We start from the raw sequence: 19,116 nt of genomic DNA on the forward strand, positions 1-19,116 counted from the left end.
GACATAAATAATAGAATAATAAAAGAACAGAACCTAATGTTCATTGTTTATATAAAATAAATCCCACATCTATCTCCTTAAAAACCCATTTCTTCACTGATGACTCTAGTGCATTATGCTGATTCTTATAGAAAAGCACTATATACACATGCTATTTGCTACAGGCCAGAAAAAATATGAACTCACAATGCAGTGACAGCAGTAGAAATATGTGTCTCACATTTCTGACAAAGCAATAGCATTGTTTTCTATTAAAACACAAATAATTAATGCACAGCATTTTAACTAATGGGGGGTGGGAGGCATCACAGAACACAGATCTACTGATAAATGGGCACACATGTGCCCTATTCAACATAACCACATGCCTAACTTTAAGTATGCCAGTGAGATTTAAAGTTAAGCATGTGCTTAAATGAATCAGGATCTAAATGATTTTCCACCACACTACATTATCATGTACATCTTCTATTCATATGAAAGGGAAAAATTAAAACCAAAATCCACAAACCTGTCTTTGCACCGTAATTTACTGACATTTTCATTGTGTTGACAGGACTGATGTGTTTCTAGTAAGTTAGTGAAGTCCATTGGTGTTCCTACTATTATTATTTGATGCATTTATCATTATTGGTGGCTAGTGTTTTGCACTGAAATAGTTCATTTGGTGCAAAGAGAGGAATAAAGTACAAATACTCTCCCAAAACTGGCATTTACTTCCTTTTAATGCTAATTGGTCAACTATTTAGCACAACTCTTGATAGTTCTATTTCAAGAGGTGACGGTCAGATTAGGGGTGAGAGAACAAAGTCAAAGCAGAGTCCAGTACAAAAGAGCCAGTTTTACTCCTATTTAAGTAAATGGGAAGGAGATTTTTCCCCTTTACCTTCAGTGGGAATAGGATTGGGCCCCAAAATATTACAGCAAAAATTAAAAATATCCTTTCCCTATTAAAGCACCCAATCCTTCAAGGAGTTTATCAACAGCATCCTCATCTCCCAGTGAAGTTCATGGTAGCTTCGGGCACTCTATACTTTGAAGGATCGGGCCCAGAATCTTCTGTCCCTCAGTTGGGTTTTCTGTTCCCCAAATTATAGATATCTTTTTTTCTCCTTTTCCTCGGTACTGTTATATTTGTTGAAATAGTAATGAGGATGACAAATAAGAAGACAAAATCATGTGATAAAGAAAGATGGTAACTTAATAATCACATTTATCCATGCGTTCCACAGTCGTAGCTTATGCACCATACATGATCCTACAAACGCTTCCCCATCTCGATAACGCTTTGTCCTGAGAGTGGCCCCATTGCAGTCAACAGGTCTCTTTGCATAAGTAAGGAATGGTTTGCAAGATCAGTTTTATGGCGAATGGGCCCAGTCCTATGAAAACTTATTTATGTCAGTGCCTTGCTAGCAGGGGTAGTCCTGTTGGCATCCTTTCAACGGCACCACTCACAAAGGACTATGTTCTGAAATCTTTACTCTGTAAGTATCCTAGTAGACCTCACTGGGACTACTCATGTGAATAATTGCTCACCAGTGTGTGTAAGTGGCTCACAATCTGCCACTTTACTCATGTTGAGTACTGACTTTTCATGGGTAAGGTGCTACTCAGCATGAGTACTAGTGGCAGCATCTGGTCCCTAACAACTACTGAAGGGAGTGATAACTACTCATGAGAGCAAGGGTTTCCAGGATCAGACATTAAACTCCTGAGAGGCTTAGAATGTTTCGCCCTGTCCTCTGTTATTTCAGCTGTTGCCCACTCCCTGTGGTTGGCTATCAGCTAGGACAATTCCTTTGATGTTCCGTACCAAGAACTGTGTTTCTAAAGGTGAGCAATGATTGGCCTTAGTTGCTGTCATTGCTATTTCAGAGGAAATAATGCACAAACAGGCCTCTCACTGCTGACCTCAGCTTCTTCTCAACTTTATCTCTACGTTTTAATAGACTAACTAAAAAAGAATTGGAAGCTAAAAATATGTGCATGCAGCAGGAAGCATAACCTGTGATCATTCACTGTTGTTTGTAGTTGTCCTTCCCTTTCTATTCCTACTGCCTCTCCCTTTGTTTATTGCCACTCCTTGGTCTCTTCTGTTGGGTGTAGGGTCCAGTCCCACGGTCCTCATTCCCATTAGTCCCCAGTGGGAGTATTCATGTGAGTAAGGACTTCAAAGAAGATTGCCTGCTCCTTGAGGCCTATTTTTGGAGCCATCTTTGTCCGTAAAACTCCCCTCTTCTCCGTGGTGCAGTAGCAATGAATAATTAATATAGTGCAATAATTATATGCAACAGATTTTACCATGTTCTAATTTGCATCTGGTTTTCAGCATTTCTAAAAAAAAAATGAATTTAGCTTTTTTGATTTTTGTTTTGAAGAAAAGAACACTTTTTCTTTCTCCCATACATGTTCCCCCTCCGTATTGTTATTAATGGGATTGTTTGGCACGGTAACTGTGTTTTTAAATATTTAAGTTGTAAGGTATTTACAACTACAGATTAATGACAAGGTTTTCAATAAGCTCAGGTTAGGGAAGGAAAGCCAAAGTGGGACCAACATATTTTCATATTAAATGAATAATGATTTATTCAGTGTCAATTGCTTGTGCACATATGGGTTTAATTTAAGAGAGAAAGAGAAATATTAACATTTCATTAATTTCAGTACAGTCTGATTGTTTGTAAAATAGACAAAGGACTTGCCTCTTATTTTGAAATAAGTAGATCTATATCTATAGCTCCTTCTATACATATACACATGTAGGCGTGTGAATATATATATATACAAACATGCAATGAGGCTATATTGAACTTAATCAGGGTGGAAAGAAAGATCAGATAAACATCTGAAGCCATCACAAATTTGTATTGCCATTTTCAGCTGTACATTATAGACCAGAAATTTTAAAATGTTTGTGCGAAAATGTGCAGGGACTTTTGTACAACTCTGACTTGTACATACATAAACTCCACTGCATGCATGTGGCACTTGACTTATCTGTTCTAACACCTAGATGCTTACTCAAATCAGGGTTCACGTGTGCATCAGAGACTGCACATTAGAGAGGGCAGATTGAAGAAATGCACCTTCCATTTGGAGCAGAAGGGGATCATTAGTCTTGAGATCCTGGGGAGGGTTCATTCCACACCCTTATGGTTGAAAGTTCCATTGTGCCTGAGAAGCAGAATTGTTGACCACATTCTTCATCCCTGAGCTTTTGGTGGTCTTGTAGATAACCTGGGCCCAGGCCAAACAGATGTTAATTGCAAGGAATAAATAGATCTAGAACTCATCTGGGGATAAACCAGTGTAGCTTCATTGTCTCCAGTCAAGCTATGGTGATACACCAGCTGAAGAGCTGGTCTAATGGAAGGCAGAGTGTTTGAAGGTTCTGAGACCTCTGGAACCATTCTGATTAAAAAAAAGTAATTGTAACATGACCATTTCTCCTAGACTGAATAGGATACCAATGTTCACGATTGATGTTATACACTGTCTTGTGAACATTAAGATGCAGTTTTTTAGCAGTGAGGGTAATTTACCATCGGAGCAGATCACCAAGGGATGTGGTAAATTCTCTATCACTTGAGGAGTTTCTAAATCATGACTAGCTGTCTAAAGCAAATGCTTTAGTTCAGCCATAAGTTGTCAGCATGCTACATGCAGGAATCACTGGCTGACATCAGAGGTGCTGGAACTAGGAGTGCAGGGGGTGCTGTAGCACCCCCTGACTTGAAGTGGTTTCCATTATATACAGGATTTATAGTTTGGTTCAATGGCTCTCAGCACCCCCACCATAAAAATTGTTCCAGCACCTCTGGCTGACGTTACACGGCCAGTCTTCTGCAGATCAGACTGGATAATCATAATGGTGTCTTCTAGCTTTAAAATTTATGATTTAAAAAAAAATTGGTTCATTTCCTCCACCTATTAGATTTCAATCTAGTAGGTCTTCTGAAAACTGTAGAGTGAGAAGAAAGAAAGAAAGAAAGAAAGAAAGAAAGAAAGAAAGAAAGAAAGAAAGAAAGAAAGAAAGAAAGAAAGAAAGAAAGAAAGAAAGAAAAGTGCACAATTGTGCCTGTATTTGTCAAAGCAAAGAAAAATATCTTAGAGACCATACTTTGATTCCGTCTTCTAACCTAAGGCATGTGTCTTTTGTTTTGTAGGTGGTACCTGTGTTGTTAACCCCACAGATCTTTTTTGCTCTGTACCTGGGCGCTTGTCTCTACTCAGCTCCACTTCTAAATACAAAGTGACCATTGCGGAGGTGAAGAGGCGCCTCTCTCCACCCGAATGCCTCAATGCTTCGCTCTTGGGAGGCATTTTGAGAAGGTAAGTTGTTGTCAGGTGTAGCAGAGTTAAGGTAGCAATGTCATTCTTTTCCTCATACACTTTTGTCTAGATCATCATAGGTAGAGTAGATCAGAAAATGGTGGGGAAAGGGGCAGGTTCTGAGGAAAATTTCAGTGAAAACAAAAAGAAATATTCTTTTCATCAACATTTTCTGCAGAAAAAGATGGACTTTTCATCAAAAAAAATATCAGCTTTTCATTGGCAAGACCAAATGTTCCATGGAAAGCAGACCCTTTGTGTGGAAAAATTCATTTCGTCCAAAAACTAATTTCCTGTTGAAAAAGAATTTTGATGGAAAATTTTCAGCAAGCCCTAGTCACAGCTTAGCCGCATAAGGGAATACGAGGGAGTGAGGCCCCCTGTTCAACCCCCCTCAGATTTTGACTCCAGTCAGGATGGAGTGAGCAGGTGCTACTTGCTCGATTCTCCCCACTCTGGGACAAAGGGGCAGTGAGAAGGGAGCAGTGGGCAGGGTTTTGTCTCCCCTCTGCCCCACTCACCAGCCAGAAGAGCTGCCTAGGTTTGCAACAAGCAGTAAGCTGATCTACTAAAAAGAGTGAAGTAATTTATTCCACCTCACACAGCCAGGGGAAAATGGGAGTGGATTGTGACTCAGAGGGGTGTGTGTAAGGGGTATGTCAATACTCCATAGCGAGCCTGGAGGGTGACTCAGGTTTGAGACCAACCACCCTTCTGCTCACACACAAATCTGTCTGATTCTGCACCTGGCTTCTAGGTCTCTGCTGGGGGGGATAAGCCCAAGCCCTGTCCTTTTGCAGTGTGGACACAGGTCAAGGCACAGACCCAAGCAAGAAAGTTTCTATACTGAGGCATGGACACGTTACTACAGCTGTGAGACCTTGGTCCAGCAGGTGTAAGCCCAGGTTTACAATGAAGCGTGGATGCTCAAGTGCAGGGTTGGAAACGCCAAGTCCTGGGGCCCACAGATCCAGGTGTACGATGCAGTGTAGACATACCCAAAGTCTCTTGAGCAGAGCTGGGTGACTAACAGGTATTTTGATTCATTGGAGATTTTAAAAAGTAAAAAAATATATATCATTTTGGGTTAGACCAAAACCAATTTTTTTTTTTTAATTTTGAGAGAAGCAAAAAGTCAGAAAGAATTTTAGTTTCAGGCCAACCAAAATGTTTAATTTTGACAAAATGTTTTGTTTCAATGTCGACTATTTAAAAAGATTTCTGAATTGTTTCAAAATAGCAATTCAATAACATTTAAAAACAAAAACGTTATTTCAAACAGAAAAATGGAAGCATTTCATATAGGAAATATCAAAAACCACGGTGTCTATTTGTCTGGATTTTTTTCGGAGGTGAGGATGTTTCAAAAAGAACAATGTCTTGGAATCAACATGAATTCGCAAAACGTTTCAGTGTCGCCCAATCTGCATTTTGCACCAGAAAAATTTTCAACTGGCAAATTTTGTCCAGCTCTGTTCACGAGGCTACTTTTAGGGTGGAGCCGCTTATGTGAAACCCTTTGCTCAGGACTGTGCTGAAAGTCACAGCCTGAAGTAATTTAAAGCTAGATGGTGATCACCGTACCCATGCTCAATATCACCTTACCCAAGTGATACTTCAATGGGACCACTACTAGAGTAAATCACTACTCGGTGTGAGTAAGGGAATAAGGATCTGTCCCTGACAGATTTTTCATTGACATCAGCAGTGGTGGGATAGACCCAAGATTAGCAAAAGGGGTGAATGGAAATTTTAGATTGGCATGTAATGAACAAACAAGTAAAATGAATACACAGATATTCTTCAGGAACTATTTTGGAGAAGTTGAATGGCTTGTGTTATACAGGAGGTTAGAATGGATGATCACAATGGGATTTTTTGGCATTTTAGTCTATGAATCTATGAATAAAATCAGTGTGGGATATTTTAATCCCATTTATCATGACAGAGCAAAATCCAAGAATGGGGGGCGCTGTTTGCGAGAAAAATTGGACAGACTGGGACTGAATTTGCCTGCAGGAAGAAGGAAAGCAGCAAATGTCACCCTTCTGACTTCCTTGGTTGAAGGTAGGCTTTGTAATATCATAATGTAATAATACTGTCATGTAATAATGTGATTGCAATGTTGTAGCCACATTGGCCCCAGCATATTAAGAAGACAAGGTGGATGAGGTAATATCTTTTTATTGGACCGGCTTCTGTTGCTGAAAGAGACAAGTTCTGAGCTCTGAGTGAGCTTGAAATCTTATCTCTTTCACCAACAGAAGTTGGTCCAACAAAATATATTACCTCACCCATCTTTGTCTATGTAATAATTTGCTTCGATATGACACCTTCCATCCCTAGATTTAAACATCATCATCCCATTTTGTACAAAGAGGCACAGTGACTTGCCTAAATTCATGAGGGAATCACTGGCAGAGACAGGAGTTAAAACTCAGGTCTCCTGTCCCCCAGTCCAGTAGCTATTCATTAAACCATGCTTCCCTTCACATTTATATGATGCTTTCTGACCAGGGAATCTCACACATTAACCAAAGAAGCATCACCGTGCTGTTGTGAGGTAGATGAGGATTCTATACCCATTCTACAGATGGGACTATTTCTCTGGCAAATGTGTCCTTTTTGTGTGTGTCTCTTCGTGAATTGCCTAGAGCTGGTTCAAAATATTGAACATTTCCCCCCAAAAAGGGGACACATTTTTCAACAAAGAATTTTTGTGAGAAAAATTCCTTTTTCAAACCTAGAGCAGCTTAAGATTTCTCAGGATCTATCTGCAGTTTGAAAGGCATTCAACAAGCACTCCCTGCTGATAACTGCTGGCCTGTTGCTTGGTTGTGTGCAGCTCTGTGCCCCAGAGAGGCGAGGAACAGCTCCTCCTAGGTGCTGAGAGCTCTCACCTCCCATTGACGCAGTGGGAGCTCAGCACCTGACGGGATAACACCCTACACGTCCATTCAGAAGTAAACAGGGCGGCTCAGGTTTGAAAATGGGAAAATGGAATGGTCAGCACGAGTGTGGGAGTGGAGAACACGCAGCACCTGGCAGGAGGGACCTAGCTCCTCGTTTGATCAAGCCCACTCAGCACATATGACTACATTGCGATTTAGGCCTGGTCTGCATTGCGGATTTGCCCAGATCACAGCTGGTTGTAATCAGGATAGAGCCCTATTGTAGACAATGTCTAAGAAGATAAACCTGCACGGGGGAGTAAGAACCATCCCTCCCCTTACTCTCCTTTATGGGATACCCAGCCCATAGGTGCTGGCACACAGAAGGAAGCACAGCTATGTGACCACTTACTCGGTAGGTGGGCAGGGGCTCGGCAGAGAGGTGCGGGGTGTTGGCAGAGCCTTGGTTACATCCTATTCCTACCCCAATTTGCTTGCCAGCACAGCTGGTCATGCGATGGCAGGAAGCAGTCATTTACTTCTGGGCTAAGTCAGTAGCAAATTACTTCTCTCCTGCAGTAAGGGGGAAAACAGGGAAGGGGTTGCAACTTACAAGAGTCAGTGTGAGTTCCCCACTGCCCCTTACTCAGGGCTAGTGACAAAGCCACTATCAAGCCCGGGGTGTTGTTTCTGTTCTCTGACTGCTGGAAGGGTGGGAGCCTCTCAGAGTCAGGTTTCGAGAATGAACACTCATGTTTGTGATGCAAACTTCACTGTCGGCCAATGCCTGCTTAAAATTAGCTATTTGCCTGAGCATTCCTGCTATTCAACTGGTTTGCTGGAATACGAATAGAAAGTGAACACCAAAGGGGTGGGAACAAAGCCAAAGTGAATCCAAGTTTCTGTCTGAACAAATGTTCCAACAATATGTTGAGGTATTCACCTGGCTCTGTTGGCACATAAGTCACACTCACCTTGCACACCCCCTGAATGCCACATTAGCACAAATTGCACTTCTTTGCCTTTTACAATCAAAGTGAAACCTGTTTATGTGGCTGGTGAAGCTGTTCCCAAGACCTCCACGGAAATAGAACACGCTTATACCAGGAACTGGGAAGGATTATACTGGCCACCATTTGACAGACAAGTTAAAAATCGGTGTGTCTTTTTTAACTCCCACATGATCCTATAGATTACACAGCCATCACCCATGCCCTGGTCACATCTATCGTACTTATCCGGCACCCATTTCTGTAGCATCTCAGAAGCTTTAATGCATTTGCCTTCTCAATACCTCTGAGAGGTAGGGAAGTGCTATTACCCCTAATTTACAGCTGGGGAACCAAGCCATACAGACTTTCCCGAGGTCACACAGGAAATCTGTAGGAAAGCAAGGAATTAAACCTGGATCTCCAGCTACCCCTCTTACCCCTGGGCCATCCTTCCTCTCTTTAGTATTAAGTTATTACGATGTGTATTATATGGGGCCACGACTTAAATCAACTTGGAAGCTGGAGCAGAAGGTGGCAGCCTGCTTGGTAAGCCATGCATCAGATAATGAGCACTCTACACCAATGTGCCAGGATCTGCATTGGGTGCCTGTTAGTTTCCAGGTGGAGTTTAAGATGCTGATTGTGACCTATAAAGCCCTAAATAGCTTGATTCAGAGTAACAGCCGTGTTAGTCTGTATCCGCAAAAAGAAGAACAGGAGTACTTGTGGCACCTTAGAGACTAACAAATTTATTCTCTAAGGTGCCACAAGTACTCCTGTTCTTCTAAATAGCTTGAGATCAGCTTACTTGAGAGGCTGCCTTTCTCATGCTGATATGGAGGAGTTGGGATTCCCTCCAAAACCTTTTCCATTCAGCTTATCCAGAACATCTTGTCCAGTTCTGAGAGAACACTTCATCCAGTTCTCTGGGATCCAAAACACTCAGTTCAACTCTGGATTTCGTCACTCGGGTACCTTTCTTTGGCACAGAGCAAAACGACACTGAGTTGATCAGACTCAATCGTAGGGGGGTGGGTACAAGGTGTACTGCACATCCAAAGTAACACAAACAATCTCTTCCTTTATATACATTTACACATCATATTGCATTTATTGTACATTAAATCACACACTTTTGGAATGGCTTGGTCACTCTGCAGGAACCAATCCCTGTACAGCACGATCTGTCTGTGTGCTGTTCCCGTGGAACCTGATCTTTACATTCCAAGTTTATCTCGTCCATAGTCCCTGACATCAGGGTGTTGCTGCTTATCTTAGCTAGCAGAGACTCCCTGACTCCAGCATACTGTTTGTCAAGCCCCTGTTTACCACTTAACCTTCCATTCATCTTCCCAATTACGCCCACTAAGAAATGAGGCAAGTTACTTATGTCAAACCAGGCCTACAAGAGGAGAGAAGAAGTGCTTGAGGACAAGCTCTCTGGGTACATAACAGAAGGAGCCACCAGCAGGGAATTGTCCATGAAGTCCTTAGGAATTCACTCTGCCCCTTCCCTGGGTCTGAAATTGTCAGAATCTGTGGATCTTTGGGGCCCATCACACAGCTCGTCTAATTGCGGAAGTTCTGTGCATTTCACGGGTGGGGATGTGGTTTTTGTGGAAGCTGAAGTAGGGAAATGTTGTTTTTTGTGGCTTCTTTTGTGCAGAGGAGGGTGGCTGGTTTGCTCCGGCTGGCTGCGTTTTCATCGGATTGTATTTCCGCTTCTCTGTCACGGGCACTTAGAGCCAGGGCGAGGAGTTCTTTTTATGTGGCCTTGCTGAAAGTGAAACAAAGAAACCAAGTTGGTTGAATGTGATGGATTTCAGGAGGGAGTGAAATCCACACCTAGGTCTACCCCAGCAAAGGCACAATCTCCCACCGACTTAGGACATCATTATACTGCAGCCTGCGCCATAATGCAGCTCTTCGTTCCTTCCAGGGCCTGGTTTAGAAAAGTGGTTTATGAGTCTGCAACAGTACCAAGCTAGTCCTTTAGCTCACAGAGTAGCGGGTTATCCTCTTACAGCCAAAGTTCCTGGGGTCGAGCCCTGGGGTGGGCTGAAGGAAACATGGAGAAGTGCAGAGATCACATTTGCTTGGAGAGGCTCCCCCATGGAAGGGAAAAAGCCAGCCACACTATGATTTCACAAGGTGAAAAATCCAAGAGTGGAAAAATCCAATCAAGCAATTGGAACTTTAAATAAAGCAAAATAAGACTTTAAAATCCAAGGTTTAAAAAAAGACAATCCAGGATTTTTTCTGCCAAACCCCATGAGGACACCAGTTTTATTGTACCCTACACGTATCTTTTCAAGGATCATCTCTTTGGTATCCCTTCCCAAGCGCTGCACTTCCTGGTAAATAGGTCAGCAGGGAAAATGGCTCTTTTGTCTGCACTGATATAAAACATCATATTCTTTCTTATCCCTTCCTTTAGCTTTTGTTTTCACATCTCTCCCTCCTCCCTTCCCATCCAGTGAGTGGAAAGACAACATCCACCCTCACCTCTGTTCCTTGTGTAGGAGTTCTGCTGGATAGTAGAATCAGATGGAGGTAAAGCCAAGGAGGAGAGGAGACTCAGATCCAGAGCTTTCTCCTGGGACACTGCCTCTGCCTTCACTCCACATAGGAGCATCCCTCAGTCTTGGCTAGGCCCAGGAGAGCTTCACGCTGCTCCTTGCACCTGCCGTCAGAAGCCTGTCAAGGTACACAGCCTGGTCCCTCCAGTGGGGCTTTCCAGAGCTGTTTGTGTCAGCTCAACCTCAGCAACTGTCCCTTTCAATCATGCAAATCTTCCTGGTCAATTGTCAAGCATTATAGGAACACATTGCCGTTCAGCGCCGACTAGAGCTGTAAACAAGGCAGCGCCCCAGATTTAATGGGAAATAATGAATGGTCTCTGATGCCGTCTTTTGTCTCTGACTCAGGAAAATGCTCCGGCTATCAGCAACAAAGTCATTTTTTTGTGTTTAAACAGGGCACTGGATTGGAAAACGCAGGGCTTTTAATGGGAAGCTAGCATCCATCTTTACCGTGGAGGGACTAGTACTCCACTGAAAGAAGCAATAGCAAGCTAGGAAAGGAAGAAACCAAGATGACATCATACGCAGATGTAAAAAGAGACCCGATACAGCTCATCAACATTTTCCAAACTTCCATCTATTTTCCAGTCAATATTTTTTGTGAGAATTTTGATGGGAAAAAAGGGAAACATTTTAAGTGAAATTTCATGCAACGTGTTTCTTATTTTTCGACGCTATGTACAGTTAAGAACTCCCTCAAGCCATAATCAAGATAATGTGCAACACCGGCATGTATATAAAGACATAATAAGAGCTGCATCTAAATAAACAGCATGCTGGTATTGGGACAAAACCTCAGGTTTGTTCAACAATGAGGGTGTGTGAAGAATCATACCCTACAGGCTACAATATTTAGAACCTGACATTTTAACATAGAAAGCTCTTTTCACAGGGCACGTCTCAGTAAAGCACTATATAAAATCTACATCAGTTTTCTCTTTCCAGCAAATACATAATTTTAAAGTTATGTGTATGTGTGAATATATACATATATATGCACACAACACATGCAGACATATATGCATTTTGATTAGATAGATAGATAGATAGATAGATAGATAGATAGATAGATGTAATTACGCCTAATTTGTACAGAAGTAGCACCCAAACAGAACTAGAATCCCAACTCAAGATATAAAATTCAAATTATAATCCCCTTGGCATAAGTGTCAACACGGCTATGTACTCAGCAGTGGTCCAATATACATGCAATCAATTGGTGAACAGGATTTACAATTGTAATCACATTTGCTTTCCATTTGCCTGCATGTATTTGAAAATGTTATCCAAATGCTAACATTATTATTCTGGGCCCTGTAACGTGGCTGGCTGCTTCCCATGTACCCTCCGTACGTGGCAGGTACGCCACACAAAGGTTTCTCTTCCTTCTCCCAGGCCTTGCTGCCTGGAGCCTTTCTTGCTTTTGGAGGCCATTCCCAGGACCTTCCTGGCTGGAGTCTCAGAGTATGTCTACATTGCAATGTAAGCCAGGATTAGTGGGACTTGAGTCAGCTGATCTGTTCTAGGGAACCCTGGGCTTGAGCATCTACATTGTATTTTAACCCTAGGTTCAACATTTTCTGAGCCATGCTCTAGGGTTCTGGCGTCCTCACTGCAGTGTGAAGACCCGAGCCAAAGTAACCATATCCCAGAGTCCCTTGAGTGCCCACCCTAAAATATGGCTGCTCTAGACCTAGGACTGTGGTGCATTGTGGAAAAACTATACTGCCCATTCTGCACATTACCAGGAAGCAGCTCACTTTGCAAAAGGCTTGATCGGTTCGCTCTCCATTGCAAACCCAGGAGGCTCGCTGACTGATAGTGTGCTTGCAAATTGGTGATCAGAATGGAATGGGTTAGCGCTGACCTCAGCTGCTGCCGTTTGCCAAGTGGGGAGCAGGGCAGCTTCTGTTTTCAATAGAGTGGATTGCAGATTGTTGGGATAGAGAGTGTGATGGGTTCCCCGCGGGGTGCCACTTGGAACTGGGATACCACTGAGCCCGCCTGTCCCACCAGCCTGGGTTCCACTTACTCTGTACTGCTGTGACAGGCTCTCAAGCCCTTTTCCAGCACACACACAGGTAGGGACACACCCAGCTGCAGCTATTTTCACACAGATGGCTGAAATCAGCTCTGCATGGGAAGGTTCGGCTAAGGAACTGCCCAGCACTCTCCCTCTGGAAAGTAAACCCAAAATTGTATTGTCAAGTGCTGCACAGAGAATGGCACAGCATAAGCTAATTGAAATTTGCCCCCTCCTTCAACGTGGAGAGAGATATGCACAGCTTTTTGCCCCCCACCCCAGTTATGAATTGCACAAACTGGGTTTTGGAATAAACAAAGAGCAGGTTTATTAACTACAAAAGGTAGATTTTAAGTGATTATAGAGGACAGCAAACAGAATAAAGCAGATTACCTTAGTAAATAAAAAAACCTGCAAACTGATCTTAACACACTAGATAGGTAGGGTATAAATTAGCAAATTCTCACCCTGAGTGATAAACAGTCTGGCAGATTCTTAAAGCAAAAGTTGCCTTGGCTTTTCCAGGTTTTCATACACAGGCTAAAGATCCTTCTAGCTGGGGCCCATCACTTCCCCTTCCCACAGTTCAGTCTTTATTTCTCAGATGTTTCCAGGTGTGTTGTTCTAGGGTGAGTGAGGACCTCCCATAATGTCATTTCCCCCCTTTTATATCATCTCCCCACTTGCTGGAAAGCTCTTTTGCTGTGACCTGGGTCAAACAGTTCCCATTGTGTAGTGCTATCTCTGAGAGATTTCCATTGTACGCAGTTCCTGGATAATCCATGTGCTTGTGTGCATTTCCTCAGTAAGCCATTAACATTTTTGCTGTCGTACCTGAAAGACTGCTTGTGGGTGTTTTCAACCTCAGGACATGTTTTAGCAATACATACATAGCCAAACTTCATAATTTCACATCCGACGGTGGCACATACAATCCAACAAGATATTACTGTCGAGTGGATCAAGACTTTTAGAATGACACCTCACAAGGCACACTTTGTATAAGACATCCTAATTGCATGACAGTGGTGACTGTTGGAGTTTCAGGGTGCAACAGAGAGGACTAAGGAAGTTGTGGGATACTTCTGGGACCTGAATCAAGCAGGGCTGCACCTACACTTCAAAGCAATATGGCTCAGACTTTGAGGCCTGGCTTGACTCGGGTTTGGACCCTCCATGGTCCTGGGATACTGGGTCCAAGCCCTGGGTTAGTGCAACTGTAGTGTAGATGCAAGGGAGGATTAGCCTTGAACCCTGGCTCAAGCATGGGCTTACATTGCTGTGTAGACCTACCTACAGGACTCTCTGCTACAGCCAGCTTATCCCTAGAAGTGGCTAATCCCTGAGCATTCCCCCCTTCACTGCAGCCTCCCGCTGCTCTTTATAGAGCAGTCACCCTGATCTCTCCTGGATGTGGTTCATTATGTAATCAGCCCTTCAGCTTTAAAGGGGCAAGCCACCCTGTTACAGGACCAACTAAGCATGTGCCTAACTTTAACCACATCATAGGTAGTTCTGCTGGAGTCAGGAGCACTGATCACATGCCTAAAGTTAGACATGGGCTTAAATACGTTGCTGAATCAGGACTCTTATGTGTATTGCATTAGTGTCCAGAGGCCCCAGTTAGGATCAAGACAGAGTTGTCGGGAGGACGGCAATTCTGATTAGCGACAACTTTTGAGGTTTCAAAAGATTTTTTTGTTCCAACGTGGAACCAAAACTAAACCAAGTGAATGTTTCAGAAAATGGAATTTGTGTTGAAATAGGTGTTTTCAGATCAAAAACCTGAGTTTTTCAATTCAGTCTCTGTCTCTCTCTCTGGTCAGACATGACCAAAAATCTCTGGATGACGTCTCCTCAAAACATTTCAGCTTTGACAAAATATCATATATTGATGAGATCAGATTTCATGAAAAATGTTCCAACCAACTCTAGATCAAGGTTCTGTTACGCTAGGAGCTGTACAAATAGTAGAAACCAGTTTCCTTTTTCTAACTCAGCAGTATGTTTAGCTTGCAGGGACATGTCCTTTGTTCAGTTCAGGAGTATACCCTTGCATTCCAGATCCAGAGTAGTCACCTTGATCTGAGGGATAGCTCAGTGGTTTGAGGATTGGTTTGCTAAAACCAGGGTTGTGAGTTCAATCCTTGAGGGGGCCACTTAGAGATCTAGGGCAAAAATCAGTACTTGGTCCTGCTAGTGAAGGCAGGGGGCTGGACTCAATGACCTTTCAAAGTCCCTTCTAGTTCTAGGAGATAGGATATCTCCATTTAAAAAAAAAATCCAGAATAAATGATTTTAACATACAAGACTTTTTAACATGTATATGGTTTTGAGCAGTGGTTCTCCACCAGGGGTACACGTACCCTTAAGGGTATGCAGAGTTCTTCCAGGGGGTACACCAACTCATCTAGATATTGGCTTAGTTTTACAAGAGGCTACATAAAAAGCACTAGCAAAATCAGTACAAACTAAAATTTCATACAGACAAACTGAGAAAGTAAGCGATTTTTCAGTAATAGTGTGCTGTGACACTTTTGTATTTTTATGTCTGATTTTGTAAGTGAGGTATGCAAGATAAATCAGACTCCCGAAAGGGGTACAGTAGTCTGGAAAGGCTGAGAACCACTGGTTTTGAGCACCCACAAACAGATTGTGCTTGCAAAAGTCGATGTCGACTTATATCATGTAATGAGTGTCATGTGATCAGTGCATGCATTGAATTGGTTTATACATGCCGTTAGGTGCATGACAACCTGATTTATGTAGACAGTGGGGGGTTTGCATGTGGAAATTGAATATGTTCCTGTGTCAGAAAAAATCTTACGGGAGATGACAGTAGCATCACCCTCTAAATGGAAAGAGGTATTAGTCTAATTGACACCTCCCTCCAGCAGGTTCAGGGAATCTGGCCCCACCTCTTGGTATTTTCTGATCCCTTGGCTGCTCACTTAAGATGGGTTTCACTGGAAATTAAACTGGGGAAACCCACCCAATCAATAAACATACAAAGGAAAATTCAAAGATACGCAGCTGAAGTGAAATCCTCTACCCACCCGCACAAAGCCTCAGTAATCAGACTCCAGGGAATGGGGGAAGGACCCAGCAGGGAGGTGAGATGGATGGACTCCATCGTCTCACCAGCGGGACTTCACTGCAGCCTTTTCAGAGCTGCTATTCCAACCGAAAGGCTGGAAGAGTGGCCACCGTGCCCCTCCATTCCTTACACAGTGCCCCATATCTGGGCCGGATATAATAGCAGGGCCAAGAGGCCAGAATCTGGTCTCAGTTACGCTGGAGTAACTGAGATCAAGGACGTATTCACACTGCAGTGACCTATTGTGCTTACTTTTTTTTTTTAAATATATAGCTGAAAAAAATTCTTGAAAAAAAAGTTTCATATAAACCGATTGACCCATTTTGTCTGCCTCCAGGGGAAGCCTTACATTTGGCCAGGGATTTTGGCTACACCTGCGAAACAGAGTTCCCAGCCAAGGCAGTAGGAGAACATCTTGCCAGACAGCATATGGAACAGAAAGAACAGACAGCGAGGAAAAAGATGATCCTAGCGACAAAGTAAGCAAGAAAAATCATTAAACACAAGAAATGTGTCCAGACGCTTTTCCTTTGGATCATAGGAGGTTTATTAGTATTTGTATTACAATAGCCCCCAGAGGCCGCAAGCGAGATCAAGGCCCCTTTGTGCTAAGTGCTGTCAAAACACAGTAAGAGACAGCATTTAACCTGAAGAGCTTACACTGGGACTGCTCACAGTGCAGGAAGTTAAGCATGTGCATAAGTCTTTGCAGGACTGGGGCATAGATAGGGAGGGAGCATTGTTAAAACGTAGGCTCTTTGGGACAGAGGCCAGCTCTGTGTTCTGTGTTTGTACAATGTCCCGCACAATCCTGCTCCATGACTAGGGCTCCAATCTGCTACCACAATACAACTAATAACTAATGATTATTCCCAATGTACAGAGGGGGAACTGAGGCACTGGATGGGGGGGGGTCAGATCCTCAGCTGGTGCAATTGCTGCAGCTCCACTAAAGTCCAAGGAGCTATGACAGTTTACACCAACTGAGGATCTCCACCAGAGAGATTAAGGCCCCGATCTTGCTGCGCTCAGCTTCGCAATGCCTAACTGAGCTGTGAGCCTAACTGATTTTCAAAAGGGATTTAGGCGCTGAGGAGTCTAGATCTCAACTATTGATGGGATTTACACGCCTAAGTCCCTAAATCCCTTTTGCAGATGAGATTTAGGCTCCTAAATACATTAGGCATTGTGATGCCGAGCACAGCAATGCCTATAAAGATCGGGGCCTAGGTGACTTGCCCAACATCACACTGGAAGTCTATGGCAGAGCCAGGAACTGAAGCCAGCCCTCCTGAATCCCCAATTCACAAGACGACCCTGCCTCATTAGTGTCTGCAATAATGGGAGCAAACCATGCCAGAATATAACTCATGAAATAAAGATAATTTGCTGGGAAGAAGGTATGCAGACCAGTTGGCCCTTATGGTCAATACACACCAACGGTTACAATTTTTCATGTACTGTTGGACCACAAGTATCTTTGTCTATTCTGAGCAGACTTTTGCTGTCATCACGTCGTTTATATGTCCAACGCTATATGTGAGTCAGAGCCAAGACTTCTTCGAGTTCTAAGTGGCAAAGCACATCAAGGACTATGCAATCTAGTGCTCAATTCCTGTTGAGGCAAATGAGAGTTCCATTCACGGACTAAGAACAACGCGTGACTCAGGATATGCATGTACATCACTGGCTTGATGTCAAGCTTTATTCATTCCTGGTACTGCAGCCCTTTGAGAACATTGGGTACAAGGGAAGATGTGAGTGTAAAGTATTGTTATTATTATACTTATGTTCTTCCCTCACGTATATCAGCTGTCTGATGCATTTCACAAATGTAGGAATAAGTAAATAACCCAGAAGTTGCTAAAATACCACTTGGCTCATTGGGAGTTGCGTAGCTACGCTTCTGGTTAAACCGTTGAGTATTTAGGGCTTGATTGTGCCTCCAGGCATAGCCCTGAGCAAGGGGGTGGTATATGTAAGCTGCACCACCCCACAACTACCCCAGAGGCATGGTGAGTCAGCAACATCCCTCCGAGGCACAAATTCTTCTATTCTCTCGCCTTCCCCTCGGGAGATAGTAAATTGCCTCTGGCTTATACCACCAACAAATTACCATCTTCCCCAGGCTGGTTCAGCTCTACTGGCTGGCCCATCAGGGGACAAGTCGTCCCATTCCCCTGCCACTTTCTACATTTACCAGCCACCTGCTCGCAGAGAGGGTGAGGAGTACCGGGCACACAGAGTCCATTTAGCTGTGCATCTCTGCACCCACAATCCAGCCAGTCCATCCGGGGGCCTCATAAAGAGGTTATCTTCTCCACCGCACACCCCAGCGCAGATGCATAGTCCATGTCATAACCTAGCCCCCATTCCGTATACATGATACATTGATATGGACCAAAATAAATAAAGAGAGAAGTAAACAGCAGTTTAATCTGGAAATGCTCCCTGATCCTTAATGCAACTATTGACGCCATGACGCTATCATATTTTCAGAGTCATAGAAATGCCATATTTCCCCTCCACCAGCTAAAAGTACTCACTAGTTGGTCAGTTAACCATATCTTTAAAAGTAAAGATATAATTTATCATACTGTATGTAGGAAAAAACAACAAGGAGTCCGGTGGCACGTTAAAGAATAACAGATTTATTTGGGCATAAGCTTTCATGGGTAAAAACCTCTGAAGAAGTGTGGTTTTTTACCCACAAAAGCTTATCCTGAAATAAATCTGTTAGTCTTTAAGGTGCCACCGGACTCCTTGTTGTTTTTGTGGATACAGACTAACACGGCTACCTCTCTGATACTTGACTGTATGTAGGGTGATTGACGTAGTGTAATGGACTGGTTGGTGTGTATATTACAAATGCCCTCTACTGGATGGAATTTGAACTACACCGCACAGTATCATAGGCCCTAAGGAATTGTGATCCCAGATACTACAAAAATGGGCATCATACAAATGTCTATACTAAATAATACATCCATAATTATGCTACTAATGAACATTCTCCATTAGTTCCAGCGTCAGGGCTGATACTCATGGAGAAGGAGGATCTGAGCTTTAGCTTACAAGAAGTTCATAGCTGCCATGGTGTACACTATAGTGACAGCTATGAAGTTCTGGATAGTTACACTCTCCGAAATTAAACTAAAATGCTTGGGCACCATAGAAACTCAAGGCTATGCTGTGT

The 19,116-nt window shown here is 43.1% G+C and overlaps 1 protein-coding gene across 1 annotated transcript in view; it reads left to right on the forward strand.

Annotated features, from left to right (window-relative positions):
• Window positions 1-19,116, forward strand: part of TFAP2D (transcription factor AP-2 delta) — a 53,853-nt gene that overhangs the window by 12,271 nt on the left and 22,466 nt on the right. Inside the window, exons 4-6 of the mRNA XM_054024339.1 lie at window positions 4,170-4,335; window positions 6,284-6,402; window positions 16,258-16,399. Of these exons, the coding sequence (XP_053880314.1) occupies window positions 4,170-4,335; window positions 6,284-6,402; window positions 16,258-16,399 (427 nt within the window). The remainder of the gene's footprint in view (window positions 1-4,169; window positions 4,336-6,283; window positions 6,403-16,257; window positions 16,400-19,116) is intronic.

This window comes from Malaclemys terrapin, chromosome 3, assembly GCF_027887155.1.
Source record: "Malaclemys terrapin pileata isolate rMalTer1 chromosome 3, rMalTer1.hap1, whole genome shotgun sequence".
NCBI lineage: Eukaryota > Metazoa > Chordata > Testudines > Emydidae > Malaclemys > Malaclemys terrapin.